General features: G+C 30.9%; 2 protein-coding genes, 2 long non-coding RNA genes, 1 other non-coding gene and 1 pseudogene across 5 annotated transcripts; 3 read left to right on the forward strand and 3 right to left on the reverse strand.

Moving 5' to 3' along the window:
• The first annotated feature begins 3038 nt into the window (after positions 1–3038).
• Positions 3039–5068, forward strand: LOC111307682 (uncharacterized). Its single transcript, XR_002692172.2, has 2 exons — positions 3039–3493; positions 4560–5068. It is a non-coding gene; the product is annotated as an uncharacterized LOC111307682 (long non-coding RNA).
• Positions 5069–5176: 108 nt separating this feature from the next.
• On the reverse strand, positions 5177–8498 carry LOC111307679 (uncharacterized). Its single transcript, XM_022905773.2, has 3 exons — positions 7879–8498; positions 7388–7525; positions 5177–6212 (listed from the first exon to the last, which is right to left on the reverse strand). The coding sequence occupies exons 1-3, from the start codon at positions 8092–8094 to the stop codon at positions 6030–6032; spliced, it is 537 nt and encodes a 178-aa protein (XP_022761508.2). The 5' UTR covers positions 8095–8498; the 3' UTR covers positions 5177–6029.
• LOC111307576 (shewanella-like protein phosphatase 2 pseudogene) lies at positions 8215–9510 on the forward strand (annotated as a pseudogene).
• Positions 9511–11499: 1989 nt separating this feature from the next.
• Positions 11500–11640, forward strand: LOC149512465 (small nucleolar RNA snoR86). Its single transcript, XR_016332203.1, has one exon. It is a non-coding gene; the product is annotated as a small nucleolar RNA snoR86 (small nucleolar RNA).
• Positions 11641–14889: 3249 nt separating this feature from the next.
• Positions 14890–18041, reverse strand: LOC111307681 (stearoyl-[acyl-carrier-protein] 9-desaturase, chloroplastic-like). Its single transcript, XM_089751550.1, has 3 exons — positions 17689–18041; positions 16336–16846; positions 14890–15655 (listed from the first exon to the last, which is right to left on the reverse strand). The coding sequence occupies exons 1-3, from the start codon at positions 17814–17816 to the stop codon at positions 15095–15097; spliced, it is 1200 nt and encodes a 399-aa protein (XP_089607676.1). The 5' UTR covers positions 17817–18041; the 3' UTR covers positions 14890–15094.
• A 1563-nt stretch (positions 18042–19604) lies between these two features.
• On the reverse strand, positions 19605–20722 carry LOC149512466 (uncharacterized). Its single transcript, XR_016332109.1, has 2 exons — positions 20483–20722; positions 19605–19893 (listed from the first exon to the last, which is right to left on the reverse strand). It is a non-coding gene; the product is annotated as an uncharacterized LOC149512466 (long non-coding RNA).
• Positions 20723–20768: the final 46 nt, after the last annotated feature.

The raw sequence follows: 20768 nt of genomic DNA on the forward strand, positions 1-20768 counted from the left end.
TACCATTTCAGCTTCAAAAACAACATCTTGGGTGTTACATTGTTCCTGTGCAATTTTAAATTTGGAGGAAAACATCATCTTGCTTGTGGAATGCTGTATAATGCGTTGGGAAACACTTCAAGTTGTAAACCACTGTTCAAATGGAGGATCAATGAAAATGGCATGTATATGTATAGTGCTAAAGATGGAGTTTGGAAGAGAGCCCATGGTTGGTGCAAGAAGGATTTCTGGGGTCGTCGTTGCCTATTTAATGTGTTACGGCAAAAGATTTGTGGAGAAAATATTTTATTCGTAATTTTAATGATTGAAATTCAATATCTTATAAATAAAAAAATAACTAAATAAAATGAATAAAATAAATTTTTTGTTCCTCTATTTTTTTTTTTTTTTGATATAGTCTCTCATTTGATGGCTTAGATTTAAATTTTTGATATAGTCTCTCATTTGATGGCTTAGATTTAATGTGTTATGGCAAAAGATTTGTGGAGAAAATATTTTATTCGTAATTTTAATGATTGAAATTCAATATCTTATAAATAAAAAAATAACTAAATAAAATGGATAAAATAAATTTTTTGTTCCTCTATTTTTTTTTTTTTTGATATAGTCTCTCATTTGATGGCTTAGATTTAAATTTTTGAGAGATTATGAATAGATAATTTTATATAAATTTGATAAATTTAGCATAAATAAATTTATTTAAATTTATCTGAAAAGGTAATTTAAAAGATAAAAACTAAGAACCCTTTATCGATTAAAAAAATATTAACGCGGTGTTTGGTTTACAAATTTTAAGATTTTTTTTTTTAAATCTTAATTTTTGTTATGTGATTCTTATTTTTTATTTTTAATATGATTTCTTGAAATTTTTTTAAATTTTCAACAATATTAAAAAAATAGTTTTTAATCATAAACCCTCCTCACCTTAAAGTTTTTTAAGATTTCTATAAAAAATGCAAAATATGTATATTTTTGCTTATAAATTATTTTATGGTCTATTTTACCCTTTAGTATTAAAGAAATTACATGATAAGCCAATACTCTAATTGACATATACAGAGCATTGCAATTCTCATCCTTTGATACTTAACAATGATCATGTTTAAATTTCATTTTTCAGAAAATATAAAATTAGTTTCGTTTTTATTTGTATTAAGTTTTAATTCAATAAGATTAAATTTGTATTTAGTTTGAACAATTGATTTGAATTTAATTAATAAAAATACAATAATTATTAACATATGTATATTTTTAAATAATATTGTAATTATTTGAAATTAAAATATATTTAACAAATTTGTGGGTTATAATTTTTTTTTTTTTCAATTGATTAAAAATTTGTGTTGAAAATTCTATAGTTTCAACAAAATTAGTTTTTCAGACAAAAAAACATAGTTTATATTAAAAATATAGAATTTTAAAATATATATTTCAAAATCCTATTACTTCAATAAAAACGACATTTTTAAGATTAAAAATATAATTTTTTTGAAAATATATTATGAAAAAAATTATTTTTCCTTTGATTTTATAATTTCAACAAAAATTACATTTTAAGATTAAAAATATAATTTTTGTTGAAAACATATTATAAAATAATTTTATCTTTCCTCGTTTTGTAGTTATAACAGAATTTGCATTTTTAAAATAAAAAATTTAGTCTTTATGAAAATTATATTATTAAAAAAATTATTCTTCAAAATTGTTTTACTTTCAAGGACTGCTTATTTTAAAATAACAAACATAATTCTTGTTGCTTCAAAATTTTATAATTTCAACAAAATTTACATTTTAAGATGAAAATATAATCCTTGTTTGTTACTCATAATAAAATCAAAATAAAATATAAAATGCCTTTACTTAATATTGTAGTATATAAAAGCTAAAATACTTTCATTTAATATTATTAGATATAAAATCTAAAATACATTTACTTAATATTATTATATATAAAAGTTATTCTGAGAGTGAAACTTCTAAAAGTAGAGGTGTAAATGATACATTACTACTCGTAAGTTACTCGGGTTCGATTCGAATAAAACTCGAATTTGGTTCGATTATTATCGAGTCAAGCTCGAGCTCGAGTAGCTTGACTTATCGATCAAGTCGAGTTCGAGTATTCTTATACTCAACTCGAGTAGCTTGCGAGTCTAATCGACCTTTTATATTTAAATTATTTTAATTAATAAAATATTTTGAATTCGAGCTTGAATTCGAACACAAATAATCGAGCTCTTGTCAAGTATAAAATCGAGTTTATTTTTACATATTTTTAAGCTTAATCAAACGAGTTCGAGTAGCTTAAATTCAATTACGAATTGAATTCGAGTTAAAAAAATAAAACTCGATTGAATTTGAGCAGATTATCGAGCGGCAAGTTAAGAGTAGAGCTCGAGCTCAAACTTCTCACTGTATCGATTCGATTCAACTCGATTATAACCCTATCTAAAAGCAGTGAAAAAAAGAATTTATAACTCCTAACTTTAAGAAAGATCAATCTACGCATTTACTCTACATAAAAATAATAAATATTAAAATAATAATTTAATTAACTTAACAAAATATATATACAAATATTTTGAAAATATTTACTTACATAAATATTATTATATATATATAAACAATTTTAATGATTTTTAATTTTTAATTAGTTTGGTAAAAATATTAGATAAACCATTTATACCCTAAATAAATAGCAAAATAAATTAACATGTTAAATAAATAAGTAAACAATTTAAATATAATTATATATCATATGTTATATCGTATTTTTATGTCTGTCATTATTAACGCGTGATCAAAGAGTGTAAAATAAAAAAATTATTAAATAATCTTAAATTCCCTTAAATCAAACAAAAAAGTTTTAAATTTTTTTTTAAAAAAAAAAAAAATTACTCATTTTCTTTTAATATAATTTTTTCTTAAAATTACTTTTTCTTCCAAAATTTAATAATACGCGGACGGCACACTTTTTTTTTTTTGTTTTAATTTTTTTTTGGTAAAAAACGCGTGGTATTGTTGGTGGTGGTGGGCTCCACTTAATATTTTATATGAATAAAACTGCCACCGTTGATCTTATATTTTTGTTTCTGTGATTCATTACTAGCTTCGTAACCCATTGTTTCCATTCAGTTTCGAACATAAGATGAAACAGATTTTCAGAAACGAGATTGACCGACTGTTCGCTTCCGCCGTTGATTCCTCTGTGGCGAGACTTAATTTCTATATATCATCCGCCACCGGCATCATCCTGTCCCTGCTTCCCCGAGAAAACATTGGAGGAAATACAGTTCCGTTACTCTTCAAGGGACAGCCATCGGCCTTCTATGCCTTGGTGGTATCAGTGATCTTTACATTCACCGGTTCGTTCACGGCGTTGATGATCGGAGATAACTCCAAGACTTCAAGATTCTGCACGCTTTATTCCATCGTCGCCATGGTTTCAGCTTTGTCAATTCTTGCTAATGTCTTTTTATTCTGAGTACTTCTTCAGGTGCCTTCTACTTGTCTTACCAAATCCAATGCTCTTCATCTCTATCTTGCTTTTAGCTTTTGGATCTGGTGACTACAGTGTTTTTTTCTTAATAAAATTCGGTATGGCAATTTAGCCCCTTCTGCAGAAACCCTAATTCACAAAATTCCCTCTTTTTCCTCACTCTCCCCAAAGTAATCTCAATTCTTTCTAGATATTCACTCTCAAACCTTAACAATAAGGATTTTTGTAATGCATAATTAAATTCTTGAGCCTCTGGATCTGGTGATTATAGTGTTTTTCTTAATAAAACTAGCTACGGCAATTTGGTCCCTTTTTGCAGAAACCCTAATTCATCAAATTCCCTCCTTTTCCTCAGTCTCTGCAAAATCATCTCAGTTCCTAATAGATATTCACTCTCAAATCTTAACAATTGTGAAACCCAAAGATTTTTTAATGTGTAACTAAATTCTTATTCCAATATCTAAATAAGAGGCAAAGCCTGCAACTTGTTGCTGCTGATGATGATTCGAACTTGTTTGAATGCTTTCTTGCAGTTAATAGACAGAAGCAGGTCGGGCAAGCTTTTGATAGGGATAGTGGAAATAAACCCAGTTAAAGCCCCCATTTTTTTGTCAGATTTTGCATTTGTGTTTGAGTGTCAAATTTCTCCATAATCATAGAAATCATGCCATGGGTACCATACTCTATAGAAAAAGAGAGAAATAGTTAGAATTGGAGTATTAGCATTGTGAGTTACTTATTGTCTTGCCCTGAATTGATGGTAGAGCTAAAGTCTTTTCATTAATAAACTGCATAATTTGGTTTCTAAATCTGTATTATTAGCCGCTGTCTTACTTGAAACCTGCTTCATTCTAAGAATATTATGGAATGGTATTATGGAATGTAGTTCCACTCATCTTCAAGGGACATGAATCTGCCCCGTCCCTTTCCAGACTATGAAAATGCTTTTCACACCCTTGTAATGTTTATCCTCTTTGTTTTAGTAATTGGGTGTAAATGAGATGAGTTACTTATCTTGGTGCAAACTCATACGTAACTTGTTCATTATCTTGGTGAATTTCAGCTTCAACTTTCTGCTTTTTGGATGGCTGGGCTCTTAGTAAATAACAGCCTTGCACCAAAGACTAATAATTTTGATGCGTTCGACTTTGGTGTATATTTCTATGTTGTGAGAGCTGTTGGAGGTACAGATGAGCTTCAGGGGGCTATATATAAGTTTGAGGAGCGGAAAAAGGAAGAGGCTAAGTCGAGCATCAGATGAAAAGCTTGATCACATTACTGTGTGATATTGTAGACAAGAACAAGGTAAAGGTCTGTGTGACAGTCACAAAAATATGAACTTGAATCTGTTTTTGAACTAGTTGTCTTTGTTGGTTATACATTATATTCTGTTAGATTGAACCTATAATTGTAGGTATGTTTTGTTAGATTGAACCTTTAATTGAAGGTATTGTTATGCAAAGTTTAGGTTTGAAATCAGGTGGTCAAGTTGTGGGCTTTTAGCTGAGTTGATATATGTACCAAGGCTATTATTGCCATTGGCTCTACGAATCTGAAGAAAATTCAGCCTGATAGACAGATGTGCAGGAAAGGAGTAGTTTTCTAGCTGTGCAACACTCGATATCTATTGCAAAAGCTTTCAACTTTTCTTAAAGCAAAATGCTCCTGAAAAGAACAATGCTTTTCTTTTCTTTTGCACCACGAAAGTTGTCAGAGTAATGGAAAATTTTCACATCCACTACACGTTTTCTCACATTCATGTCATCCTTACTATAACTATGACCCTGCCTCCAATGACATAAGCTTGTTTTAAGCAAACTCTTCTTTCTCTTCTCACGCGCCAGCCCTCGAATTTGAGGGTACTCTGAGCGAAGCCAACAAGCCGTAACGAGGTCGTGTCGCGTGGCAAACACATACCGGCATCTGACGCTTTATCCCAGGTTTGTTTGATATATTGGATTAAGCATTATTGCCAAGGTAACAGGATTCTTTGCCGCTTGTCTCATTTTGCTACATCATTCATGGCTTCTGGAACCAACAGCAGCAGCAGAAACATCAAAGGGAGCCAAACCTTTTGGGATAGGACCTGGATGTTATATATAAATGAGGGTATTGCAGTAACTTGCAATACTACCAGTGATGGTCGAAAACCTTTCTTAAGGAAAGATCAATCTAGAATTACTGGCTGTTTCAGTTTATGTCTGTTTGGTAAGAATCAAGACTACTGTCGTTTCTTTCAACTGCTGAATTCATATGCAAACATTAACTCAAAAACAAGGTTTATTAATAAACGCATTAAACAAGCATCTGAAGGCGGTATCTCAAGTATTACTTCACAGCAAAATCAACTTCTAAGAGGAAACTTGGGTCATCTGTAACAAATATGTAAATATAATTCGCCTTTTCCCAAATGACCGTGAAGGCATTGCAGGGCAGATGTTAATGCCTTCTATAAAATCTCAAGTTTTGAGTTAAGAATCTGTTAAGTAAACAGAAAATGGGTCGCAACCACTATCCTTAATACTCACTTGGCTCAACCACCAATGTTGAAAGAAGCCTTCAATCTCCCAACAAGATGTGGCAATGTCTTAATGTTATCCTCGATGGACTGGTCGACACATGACTCCAACTCATTGATTGCATCGGTTTTATTCTGCTGAAATTTAGCTGATTCAAACTTGTCTTGGCAGACCATAAGGGATCTATTCAACCTTTCCTACATCCATTAGAACAAGTATTAATCAATGTATTATTATGGTGCAAAATCTGCGGTGAAAGGTCAACACAATTGCACAATATAAACATGAATTTAAGATTCCAATTTTATATTTTAAGGAACCAACAAAGTGACTAGGAAAGCAACAGGGAAATACTGATGAAAATAAAACTTTTTCTGAATGACTCACTTTCCTCTTCTTTGTTCCATAGTGCCATTCTCTTGACATTTTATCATTTTATCAGGTTTTCTGTTTCGACCTCCAAATCTATGAAACGAAGCTTGGTATTAAGTTCCAGCTATTTTGGAATCATTAATCACATTCAATCAGGCCTAAACTACAAATTATGTTAAACTAATAACTATTTGCCATTTGCTTATTCTACTGCACTTAAACCAACCATAAGACGTCATATGCTGCATTTAAGCATTTTCCGATAAATAATCTTTAATCCAGGTTAAAACTAGCTAAATATGTCTCCAGAGACTTGTTCAAATTAACTACCATTAGCTGTAAAAAAAAGGGAAGGGAGGAATAGCATTTGATGGAAGTGGCGTAGCTTGTCATAGATTTCTAACTTGAGTTAACAGAATGGGCGGGAGATCGGTCCAATGTTGCTTTGCTGCCTCACCACTCATATAATGATAACATTTCTCTAATATTATTCAGAACCATGGCATCTGAGTGGATGCTAACATAGGAGAATGGAGATAGTTAACTTTCTAGATAACAGAAAACTAAATGGAGAAAGATCTTCATCTTTGATATTTCCTAACAGAGAAAGGGATAGTATTGCCATCCCATCACATCAAATCCACTGATCCTCTCTGTTAAACTACTTAGATTCTCAGAGAATGTATACAAGTGAAAGAACAAATTTAAGAGGCAATGAATTCAATTTGTGCTAACTTTTGGAAATCCTTCTAAAATAAAGCTCCAGAAACACATAAAAAACAGACAGTAAAACCAGCTCATATCTAATATAGAAACTGTATAAGGTCCCTAAATTTGCAAAGACAAAGAAAAGTGGAGTGGAAGCAATAAAGTGAAGTGAAAATTGAAGCAATTTTTAGCCTGAGAAAAGTAAAGCTGTTCAATTAGGGGACAACTGAAGCTTTATAGCAACAAAATATTTTTCCTGAAACAAAAATTAGAAAAAACAAATGAAACTTACTTGAAACTTGGCCATCTCATTCTCAAAATGCTGTTGAGCATTAACAAGAGGAACACTGCAATGTTCTACACAATTGCTTATCTCCTCTTGTTTCCTACTTCGGTCAAAGCACTCGTAGGCACACTTGAAATACGCTTTCTGCAACCAATCATCACAAGAATTTTAAACAAAACAACACAACCAAGAAGTTAAATTCATAACTATAACTGGTCAGCCAACAAACAAACTTGACATCTGACAATATTAAAACAAAAAAAGAAGTAAAGGCTTACAATATCTAAAGCAATCAGCAAGTTAAAAGCTTTACCTTCTAATCTGAATTTGGTTTTAACAAAATCTAAGCATGAATTAAGCAGAACCCATTTGCCAAAACGAATCAAATAGCCCACAAAATCATACTTTTATGCATGCAATTGAAAAAAAAAATAAAAGATACCCAAATCAGAAAGATGAGTAAGGATTTCAATTTTGGGTAGAAAGAGGGGTAAAACCTGAAGAGTGAAATTGATGTGGTCTTGGACAGGACCAAGTTGGGCTTGAGTAGCCATATTCACTTCATTCAGTTTCCTCCACTTTCTCTCTGAAACAAATTGCTGTTCAACTGCTGCAACGTGATCCATTTTCCTTTCTTTTTTCTTTTTTCTCTGTTTTCCCTTTAGTTTTTCTTTTTTCAGTCGGTTCGAGTTGAGAAAGAGACAGTTAGACATCGGGTTTATAAGGTTTTTGGTCGCTGTTTAAAAAGGTTATTTATTTATATATTATTAGGAAAAAAAGACAAAACAACTCTTGACTGAGTGAGAGTTTGTCTTCAGTAGTTAGTTTCATAGTTCCGTGGCGATCTCTAGAAATCCAAGGAAGCCCTCCGTCTCGCCGGCCTCGTTGATGGGCTGATCGTTGGTCTGGTGGGTCTACCGCCGTTGTCGAGATTGGCGATGTGCTTGACCGAGGTGGGGAAGGGCTCAGATCCTTTATTTCTTGGAGAAATTGAAGAGTGGAGCTGTTAAAAATGGTGAACAGCTGATAACTTTGAACGGTAACCATGAGATAATGAATGTCGAAGGTGATTTCAGGTATGAAACTGAAAAGGGTTTAGAGTAATTTAACGTTTGGGCTTATTGGTATGATATAGGGAACAAAATGAAGAGTTTGTGTCATGGGTTGGAAATGCCTAAGGACCCTTTTCATGGGATTCCTTTGTCTTTTCCTGATGTGCCTGAAACGTCAACCATAGTAACAGAACTAGAATTGCTGCATTGAGACCTGATGGTCCAAAATTCCCGTAGACTTTTAGCTAATAATCTGACAGTTTTGGTTGTTGGAGAGTCTGTTTTTGTGCACTGAGGAATTTTAGAGAAACATGTGTATTATGGATTGGAGAGGATAAATGCGGAGGTGAGGGATTGGATTGTTGGGTTGATGGGGAGGCCTGCACCAGGGAATTGTAAAGGGAGGAATGCTGTGGCTTGGTTGAGGAAGTTTTCGGATGAGTTGGCCATGAATTGTGACTGTTCACTTTTGGAACATGTCCCTGCCACAATTCCTGGTGCAAAGAGGATGATTATAGGTCATACAATTCAAGAGAATGGAATCAATGGTGCTTGTGATAATAGAGCAATAAGGATTGATGTGGGAATGTCCAAAGGGTGCATCAATGGGTTGCCTGAAGTTTTGGAGATTAATGGGAATTCAGAGTTGACGGCATTGACTTCGAATCCCTTGTATCAGAAGAAAAATAAATCTTATGCAGATGCAGAAAGGAAAGAAGGGCTTGGATTGTTGATACCAGAACATGGGCCGAAACAAGTTGAAGTGAAAGCTTAAAAGTTTTGAGCATTTAAATTACTGAAAGCTATTGTGAAAGCTATTGCCTTGTAAGTACTGCACATATATTCATTCGATGTGCATTTTTTTATGTGCATTGAACTGCAATCTTTGATTATACAGTCATTAATGTAGGAACTTGATCAATATAAAGATTCCTTTAGCAATTTTGGCTGTTGACCAATATTGTTGCTAGTGTTTAAACATAGTAGCAGAAAGTTTCTATACTTACCATTCTTAGCTAGCATGATCTGTACCTTGTATTGGACTCTGGGAAATAAAAATTTCTCCAATTATGTTAATTCCGTACTGTCATGCTGCATTTTCATGCTGTAAACATTGTGAAGTGCCTTTTCTTGCTACAAACTTAGAATTAAGCTGTACTTTGTGTATGCAGTCTCTGGTTAGGTGAGGAACCTTGTGGAATATAAGGTTTTGTATGTCATTACCACCAATATCATGATGCTATCTTTCTTATAATTTTCTGTCTTGGGTTATGTTCTACATGGAACTTTTAGCGTAAAAGTCCATTCAACCTTGTCATCTCACCATAACCTTTGCTTTGTAAGGTTTTTGTGGTTTTCTTGCTTGGATAAGGTCTGTCATAGTAATGGTGGTGAAGGTGAAGGTGTGAATTGCCTGTGTTGCTATCAATTCAATGAGTAAACATCTTACTTGGATTGTAATAGCAAAAGCTTGGCATTCTGCTTAAGTAGATGACCCAACAACAAAACAAATGCAGTACTAGCCTGTTCTTTTATTATATGAGAACCATCACTGGCCTTACCTGTCACATGATCTAAGCTTTTTATTAAGATGGTGAATTGGTTTGATGGAAGATGGAACAAGGCATTGATTTAATTGAAGCTTCCATTAGTATGGACGGCAATGGATTGGAACGAGACAATTTTTTTTCACCTCGAATCTGATTCGATTTTATAAAATAAATACTTGAATTCGATTATACTTGATATTAAAATATTATTTATTCATATCCAATCCAATTCGATGCGCACATATGTAAAATAACAAATGATTGATAAATTTTAATTTAATATAATATTTATAAAATGTTTTTTAATATCAATTATATCTTAATTTTACATAATATAATATTTTTATTAAATTAATATTTTAAATTAAAATATTATATAATAATTTTATTAATATAATATATATAAATATAAAATTTAATAAATAATAATAATAATAAAAATATATATATATATATTAAGTCAGATAAAAGTGAATTTATTTAAAATTTGACTTCGATTTTATTTTAAAAATAAAAAATGAAAAATTCGATCTAACCTAGTTTAAAATTTAATTTTTCGAAAAAAAAAACTCATAAAATCAGGTCAAATCATTCAAAAATTTTCCTCAACCTGCGGACCATTAGACCCATCATGAGAGCTAGTTACCAACTACAAGGCTGATTAGTTTTCAACTGTTATCAGTTGCAATCATCCACAGATAAAAGAAAATAAAGTCTCATAGCTTCATTTGTTCCAATCACTTAGATTGATCTTTATAGAGTTTAAACAAATGTAATTCTTTCTCTATTTGAGTCGCTTTTTTTTTTTTTTTAATTTGGTGTAAATCTTTCATATTAAAATAACATAAATTATATCTTATCATTTAAAATAAATAATTATAAATTATATATTTAAAATAATTATAACAAATAATCAAAACTTAAATTTAAATTTTTTCATCGAAAAAAATAAATTTTAATAAATTGAACTAATCACTCGTTGGTTTAAGTCAATATTTTAAAAATATGTAAAATTTAGTTAAATAATAAACACTTTTTATTTATTTATTTTTATTTGTAATTAATCGATTCAAAAATTTTCAAAATATCCATTAAAATGTATAAAAAAACCTGAAAATTTTCAAATTTCAATATAATTATTTTATAATAAATACAATTTTAAGATAAATAAGTGTATTGAAAAATAATGAAAAAATAACTCAAAATATGTGGTTTATCTGAAACAGCGGAGCCCAAGGAACAACTCCATCCAGACCCAAGTCCAACAAAGGCACCTCTATTTAAGAACCCAAAAAGGGCAATTCCGCCATTTCAAATTAGTAATTGGATCTCAGTTTTGAGGGTTAGGGTTTTGGTTCCTCAATTCCCAGACCTCTATATAAAGGACCCTTTACCTCAACTAGTCCCTGCAATCTCAGGCGGCTCCCTCGTCTTCTTCTTTTATATGGAAGATATCTTTTTTATTTTTTCAATTTTTTTATTTTCATTCCAATTATGTGAAAGAAGCCAATTTGCAGAGCAAAGGCGTCAACTTTTTTTATGTTTGAAAAAAATGGCGTGATTTGCATTGAAGGTTGGCAATAATAAGAAGTGATTCTCCGTGCCCATCAAATTTCCTTTATTGTTTTGATCGTGGCCTCGAACAAGTCGCTACATTTTTTTACAAGCTTTTTATTATGAATCAATTATTTTTATTCTTTAATTGCGCTTGCAAAACAAAGTGCAATTGTTTATTTTAAATCTTATTAAGTTCATAACTTGAAAGAAAATTTAGTCATTTTGATAGAAATGATGAGAGATCTCTGCAGCAGTGATGGAAATGATGAGAGGCCTCTGCAGCAGTGATATGTGGTTTTAAATTCTAAAAACCCTAAACCAAGAGGAATATTGTTATAAAAGACACTAAAAACTCCAATTGTTATTTGGGTTTTTTGTTGCTAATTTTAAAAAGTTTTAAAACAGTCCAGATTCCAGTTCTGTGTGTAAGGGTAGCAAAAGGTGACAATATCTAATGTTTTATTGATTAATTTATGAGGAGAAATTATATAAATTATGCCATTCAAAATCAGAAGGAAAACCCAAAATTAAGATGTTCTTCTAATGGTATCTGGCTGGTTTTTCAGCTGATACTTCTCTTGCTACCTGAAGCTTGCTATTGAGGGTGAGCGGTGAAGTTCTTTTCTCATGCTTCATTCATGGCTGTTGGAAAGAGATTTTCACAAGATTCTACGTGATGATGATGTATGTAAAAATCTTGTGGAGAAAATGTTATCCCAATTAAATTAGCTGATAAACATTCTTAAAACAAATATATGTAGGAAAATACTGTCACTCTGTATATATTATGTAACGTGACCAAAGTATTGCTAAACTCTACAGCCACAGGGCACCAAAATTGGCGTTAGAAGCTATAGAAGAAAAAGCTGAACAATGAACTCGTACAAGGAAGACACTATCAAAAAGAACACATCAGAAACTACAGTGGCCCCAGAAAAGATTGTATCTACACTCCAACTAAAGCCACGAAAATGACACACCCCACTAAACAATTCCTTCTCTTACAGATGGCAACATTACATTGGAATTTAAAGAGAAGCTGCAACTTCATCATGGTTCTCTCTAGCTCTGTTTTTTACTTGAATGAGAAACACTCTGGAGGAGAGGGAAATTGATACTTCTTATTTGGACCTTTGGGCTAAGAGCATCACTTCTCTAAAAAATCCAACTAAATGGAATACTGGGTGCTTGCTTGAGCTCTCTAGTTTTACGCCTATCAGCTGAAAGTCCATTTAGCTCCTTCACTTCCCATCTGTCCACCAGGAACTGTGGTATATCAGCATAGTCCTCTTTGGCAACAGCTGAGAAGTGGTCGAAGAGCTTGTAATCTTGATCAGCCATCATACATCAAGTGAACTGGCATGGAGATTTTCTTCCTCATCATGTCAGCAAAGGCCAGCACTGTTCCATCAGTTACATCTCAAAGAGCTTTTCAAAAAATTCTAGTGTATGCTGTCTTACGGAGTTTTCATCTGAGGCAATGGTGTTTTTTGAGAGTGAAAATTAATCAAATGTCAATCATCCTCCTGAATTGCACTCCTGAATTTCTACACAATTTAGCGAAATTCCATGATACAGTGCAATGTGAAGATACATTCATTTTCACAAGGTATTAATCCAAATTAGAAGATGAAAAGAAACAAAAAGGCATCCATGACAGTCCAGAACTGGTGCTTGGGTTTCCTCAGCCCCTCCACACACAAAGAAACACCACCAAATGACTAAAGAAAACAGAACTTAACAAACTGTGCCTCAGAAACCGCAATATGCAGTAACCAAATGTCCAGAACCACATAAATTTTCTTTCTTTTCCAGTACATGAATATGTTTTAGCATGAATTAAAATTTGCAGGTAAGAAAATAATCAAATATCCTTGACTTAATTAAGACACTAGATTCACCAATTCTCCAAAGCAATCAGGGGATGATCAAGGATATAAACCTTCAACATATTGGCTAAACTACTTATGACACCAACACCAAAACAGGTAAAAAAAATGCTTGGAAAGAACATGATGCAAACAAAAGACAAAATAGAAAATTTGCAGATAACTAATTTACCCCAAAATTAATAAGGAAAATAAGTTTAGCTAGACAAAATATTATATTACTTTTAAAAGACAGAAAAGAAGAAATAGGTTCTAATTAATGCAACCCAAAAAAAAATTCATGTACGGAAAAATAATTGAGAAAGTAATTAATATCCTAACGACCCTCAGCACCATCAAAGTGAAAGAGACAAGCAAAAGAACACTGTAAGCCTTAACATGATAGACTAAAGTAAAGACCAGATACTCATTAGCTAAGAAAATTTCATACGACAAGATTGTTAGGAATAAGCTATTTTCAATTGCTTTATTTGAAGTTATCGTTTAAATTTTAATCGTTTAAATTAACATTTTAACATTTTATTAGAGAAATATAACATGTCATGTATCATGATGTATATGTGTTTGATACGTATCCTACGAATATGCTTCTGACACGGCCGGATATGCGTTCGAATACGCCTCTGACAGGGCACGTGACACATTTAAACACAGCCCTGTACGCATTTTCTTCACTCATCAATCTGCCTTTGCATTTTAGCGATTTATCAATTTGTCCACCATTCCAAGCCAACCAATTGCACCATGTATTGCAAGCAAGAGTATTATGTGAAGAGTATTATCTTTTTTATGTCCCTTTGTGATCTTTTCTCCCAGTCAGGGATCTAAAATTGTTGTGAATCTCAAATATCTGGGGACTTACATGCAGTTGTCCCATTTAATCACTCTTTACCAAATTTTGGGTTATTTTTATAATTAAATTAATTACTAATAATTAAATTTTACCAATAAATAGTAATACATATATTTTTATTGTATTTATATTTACATTAAATATTTTTTTATAAAAAATATATAAAATTTTTTTTATTACTATATCCTACCATACCTTATCTTTATTTGTTTTAAAAATTATCCTATTACTATATTTATGTCATGTCATATCATTTTATGAACAGAGTGCATTGTTTAACAGCTATTTTCAGTTTCTTTAATGGTGCTAAGTTTAAAATCTTTATTTATTTTTCCCACGGTAACTGTGGGTAAAGTGATAAACTTATTAGTAAATCTGAAATTTTAAAATATTATATTGTAATATTGTAATATGATATGATTGCAAAATAAAAATAAAATATGAAAGTGATAAAATTTAAAATTTTAATGATAATTACATATAAATTTAATAAAATCAAAAAAATATATTTTATATTTTTACGTTAATATAAATTGTGAATTATAATTTTTAATATAAATATGTAAATTTTAATATTTTACGTTATACGAATATATAAATAATTAGATCTATTTATGATAATAGAATTCTATCTCAAAGAATCACAAAGATATAAAAAAAAAAAACTCCAAATTAAATCACAAAGATCGATGGACTACAAAGATGCAGTTGATCATAGATACTCATTACCAAAAAGAAAATTATTTTAAAGGTGTTTATAATTTTTTTTCCAATACATGCTTAATAATTCATTTTAATATATTTCTCAGACATTAGAGCTTCACTTTTCTATAAAAAATCCAACTGAATGGAATGCTGGGTGCTTGTTTGGCCCTTTCTTGAGCTCTCTCCTCCAACCTTCTAATTTTTGGAGGAAGTCCACAAACATAATCCTGAGCTTTACGCCCATCAGCTGAAAGTCCACACAGTTCCTTCACCTTCCATTTCTCCACCAACAACTCGAGAATATCAGCATAGTCCTTTGCAGTGTAAACCCCAAGCCTTTGTGCAACAGCTGAGAAGTGGTGGAAAAGGTTGTCGTCTCGGCCATCATAGATAAACTGTGCTGGCATTGTGATTTTCTTCCTCATCATGTCAGCAAAGGCTAGGATTGCTCCATCAGGATCAATCTCAAACAACTTTTCAACAATTCTAGTGTAGGCTGTCTCATGGCGCTTTTCATCTGAGGCAATTGTACCACAAATTTGAGCCAACTTAATGTCCCCATGATCCTTGGCAAGCTTGGCTGTATTCCCATGGGAGATAAATAATGCCCTCTCTTGGAATGATGTGTAGATGAATCCCAGATATGGATTATTCTCTACAGGAAAATCCTATAAATTTAAAAAGATTAATCAGTAGGGAAAGAAAAAGCACAGCTTAACGCTGACTGTAAGTTGTAACTACACAAAATGCCATCTTGCATTTATATTTATTTTGCTTGCATGTATACATACCATCTTCCTCCAATATGGTAGGCGGGGATTTTTTTTTTTTTTAATGATAATTGAGATTGTCAAAGATTGAATCTTGATTACTAAAATTTAAGGATTTTTTTTATTCAATTTAGTGAAATTTCAGAAGTGACATATAGTAAGTATTCATTTTTCAAAAGGTGTTAATCCTAAGAAGAATATGAAAATTAGAGACAAAAGGGAAGGGCGTGTGCATGACTTTAGCGAACTGTTTCATGGGTTATCCCAGCCCCTCCATGCACAAAGAAAACCTAGAACTTAATAAATTGTGCCTTGGAGACCCCAATATATATAATTGTCAATGAATTTTTTAATTTTGTCGACAAAAAAGTGTCCAAAATTTTTTTTTGAGGTTTTCAGAAATTTTTTTTTTCAATCTTCGAGTATCTATGAACACACTACCTCAAAAGATGGATTTGCCTTTGGTCCTTTCGAAGAACTGCAAAGGATTTAACAAAGTTGAGCATGCAAAGTACCCATTTGAGGTTTCAAAATTAAACTATGAGAGGTGAGGAAAATTGTAGTAAACATCTTATTACCATTCCTGATCCAATCAAATACTGGAATGTCTTCTCAATTTGTCTCATGTCGACTCTACCAGACAAGTAGAGATACTTGTTAAGTAGATCACCATGCCTGTTTTCTTCAGCCGTCCATGCCCTTGTCCAAATTGCCCAAGAAGTAAGGCTAGCACATGTTTCATCACGAACTCCATCTAAAGAATTAAGACATGATTGGTAAGTTGGAAGGGCTTCCTCTGTGATCATATCACCAACCAAAACAACAAAGTAATCATCAGGAATCTCCTTTGTCCTTTCCCTTAGTTCTTTGAATTGCTCATCAAATTCATCAGAGGATGTGGGATCTGGAAGAAAATCTTGGGGTTGCCAACATTTCTCAACTGGTTTGAGATGAATTAGAAGGTTGTTCTCAGCCCATTCCTCCAAGGATTTGAATATCTCAATCTTCTGCGGTGGCATTGTATGTTTGACCTCAACATGCACCTTCTGACGAGGCATGAAACGCTTTTTGTGATTCTCAACCTCATCTCTGGATTCAAGTAAAAAAATTTAAGATTAAATTCTAAAAAAAAAAATTGAGAAAACCATTCCCAACACCACCAAACTGAAAGAAATCACAAACAGATAAAGAATTATTATTGTTGCAAGTGCCATGGATAATTCAGGTCAGTGATCTTTGCAGATTAGAAAAACAATTACTTGCATGGGAAAAGTGTTCTTTGTCTTTGATAGGATGAAGAATATATATATATTTAGAAGCTGGGAAAACGGATGAACTGATTTAGGAAGCTGACAAATGTGGTTTGTTTTCAATAAAAAACTGGTGGGGTTTATTTGGTTGTTCCTGACTAGTGATTTGGTTGTAGAACTCAGTATCCATTGTGAACGCATTGATTTGTCTGTAATCTGTGCCATGTCAAGTTTTGAAAGTAACTCGGTGATGTTGGAAGCTATAGCCGATAAACATAACTTCCCTAAAACTCAAGAAAAAAGAAAAGAAAAAAACTCAGGATAATGATTTACAAGAACATAACTAGGGTTAATGTCTTTAATTAAAAGCTTAATACGATTTTTTAATTTTAAAAACCTCTAATATAATATTTAAATTATAAATTTTTTAATTAATGTGGTATACATACTTTCAACATAATTAATTTTAAATGATAGTACATGATTAATAAACAATCTTTCAAATATTAAATTTTAATAAGTTCGTAATTTAAATATCATAATAAAAAATTTTAAAATTTAAAAACTTTGAACATTTCACTATAATTAAAAAATGTTCAAAATTTAATCCAAATAATATAGTTAAAAAAATTAATAAAAAGCTTAAAAAATAAAAAATAAAAAAAGGAATTAGACAGTTACTTGGTGCCTGAACAAGGAGCTTTGGAGGCCATGCAAAACTTGGAAGAGCTGAGGCTGGGCATTAATGGAAGAGCAAAAGAAGAGAATTTTTGAGACTGAAAAGTGATGGAATTGAATTTCAGAGACATTTTTTTTCCTGTTTTTTCTTTGGGTTGTTTGCTTATTTGGGTTTTTGGCAGCTAAAAGAAAAACACTGATAGAAAGAGCCAATAATTACATCATTTTTAATGCATTCGCCAAAGTTTCTTCTTGGCAAGGAAGAAAAAAAATGTTTATTTGGTGTAGGGAAAGAATGCTCCCAATGGTCAAGAACTCATGATTATATAGTCATTCGTGGAGTAGGTTTAGGTGAGTAGGTCTAGAGATGTTTATAGATCAAGTTGAGTTGGTTCCAGTCTCATATTTGATACTAATAATTTATTTGTTTATTTAAATTCAATTTGATTTAATATTTCAAGTCTTAACATTTTTTCAAGATCAATATAAATTGAAAAAATAAATTTTAAGTTTATCAACTTAACTTAATTTATATAATAAAAAAAATTTTAAATTTTTTTAAAAATAAAATATAAAAAATAAAAATACACATATATATTTATATAAGTATAATATTTTTATTATATATAATTTATTAGGGTTAAACTCGAGCTTTAATTCCATTATTTAAGTCTCATATCAAAATTTAAATGAATTTCAAAATTATGTCCAAACCTATTTAATGAATTTAATTTCTTATCTAAGTCCTTTTAAAACTTTAGTGAACCTCAAGTTTATAAGAATAATTTGACTTTTGAACACATCCGAATAAGTTAATATATTTATCATATAGCATTTAATACTTAGAGTTGATATACTTCTGGTAAGTGGTTAGACATAATTTTTGGGTAAATAATGGTTACACATCGATTCATTTTAGATTTCGTACCATTTATTGAAATCAATTAATACCCTATGATTAAAATGTCAAAAGTGTAGGATACAACATATGTAAAACGTTTTCAATTTTTATATTATATTCATTTTTGTATTTATATTAAATAGATATCAATCCTCTTAGATAATAATGCATATGGATAATTTTTATATCCGTATTTTTTAATTATTTATATTTTTATTTAGCTTATATATTTATGTAATATTTTTATAAATGTATATTAATATATATTTTTAAATATATAATAATTTTAATTAATTTAAAATAATAATTTTATTTATTAAATATATACAAATTTACGTAAAATATAAGTGCGGGACGGACGGATGTAAGGGATAGGTAAAGCATATAAAGTTTGCCTTTTGCGATCATTAAGTAATCAAGTATGGCATTTAGTGTCATTTGCATCATTAATTAAATTTGAATGTCTAGTTACTTTTTGAAGATCGATGTTATTTTGCAGGTAGTTTATCAAATAAAGATGTAAATAATATATTAATATTCATAAATTATTTAAATTTGATTCAAATAAAATTAAAATTTGATTTTATTATTATCGAATTTAATTCAAGCTCGAGTAATTCGATTCATTGATTGAATTAAATTTAAGTATTTTTATACTCAGTTCGAGTAACTGATGAACTTAATCGAGCTTTTATATTTAATTTTTTAATTATTTTAATTAATAAAATATCTTAAATTCGAGCACAAATAATCGAGCTCTTGTTGAGTATAAGAATCGAGTTTATTTTTATATATTAATCAAACTTAATCAAGTGAATTCGAGTAGTTTGATTTCGATCACGAATCGAATTCGAACTAAAAAAATGAAACTCGATCGAGTTCGAATCGAATATTAAGCTTCAAGTTAAAAATCGAACTCGAACTTGAACTTCTTATTATATCAATTTAACTCGATTCGATTACACTCATGATATCAAATGAAGAGGTTGTGGTTAAGACAGTAAAAAAAATTATAATTAAAAATTCATCAAGCTTTCAATAAATACATATTTAAGAGTGACGTTGCTTAAACTAGATAAGCATGACACAGTACACCAAAACAAGTAAATTTCAGAAGATTCATGCTATGTAACCAAATCTTGAGCAATTAGATAACAATACTTGAGCTGAAAACCTTCGGTGCTCTCAGCTAATAGACTATGGAAAAGAAAGAAACAAAATGAGAAACATTGATGCTCCCCTCAGTGCCACCTAAACGTAATGGAACATTTAAATTTTGGAGAACCAAATTTGACATTATCTGGGATCTGACAACCAAAAAAACCCCATCAACGACCCCTACGGTATATCAAAGCTAGAAGTAAATACAGAATTCAATGTCTTGTCTATCCCTAGCAATTAGTCAAAGATTTGTGTTGAATTCCATTTAATAAAAAAGTGTAAATAGGTGGACACATACATTAAATTCAGGCTATGAAAAATCAAATGAAAACGCATTGATTATATCATCTGAATTTTATCTACTCTGCCATATTGATTATTGGCATCACCAAGAAAAGTAAATCCTAGCAAAAAAGGATCAACAACCCTGATCAAGAGCTTGGTAAAACCTTAAAGATAGTCGTAAATAGTTCGACCTTACCAACAGAAAAAACTTCATGTACAACAAAAATTTCTAAACTAACACCACATCCCAAAATTTATCTCTTTTTCAAGATCGTTAAACCAAAAAAAGGAAAGAAGAAGACAATTTACCGAGAAAGTAAACAAGAATCTTTAACTTTAACGTAAACCCAGTGTTCCTTTCAACCTTTAAACAACAAAATCATTTCTTGAAGCAAGTAGTTTTTTGCATAAAAAAGATCATTATCTGAAACAAAAGATAAGAAGATATACCTGTAACTGAGGAAGAGATGGCTGAGTTCTTTGATATTTTTGGTTTTGGGTGCGTCCTAAAATGATGGCAAGAGTTTAGGGAATGAGTGAGGACAAAGAAAAGTAAAGAACAGAGAGAGAGAGAGAGATTTGACGTTATTGGGGCTTTTCTTTGCTTGAGCTTTGCTTTCTATCTATTTTGCACTTGAGTCGCAAGAGTATTTGTTACATCAACACTAACATCTACTATGAAGGGAATTAAATAATGATAACATGTGTATATTCGTAATACATAAGTCAAACATGT

Source organism: Durio zibethinus, chromosome 22, assembly GCF_047325235.1.
Source record: "Durio zibethinus cultivar Kanyao isolate XHJ-2024 chromosome 22, ASM4732523v1, whole genome shotgun sequence".
Taxonomy (NCBI): domain Eukaryota; kingdom Viridiplantae; phylum Streptophyta; class Magnoliopsida; order Malvales; family Malvaceae; genus Durio; species Durio zibethinus.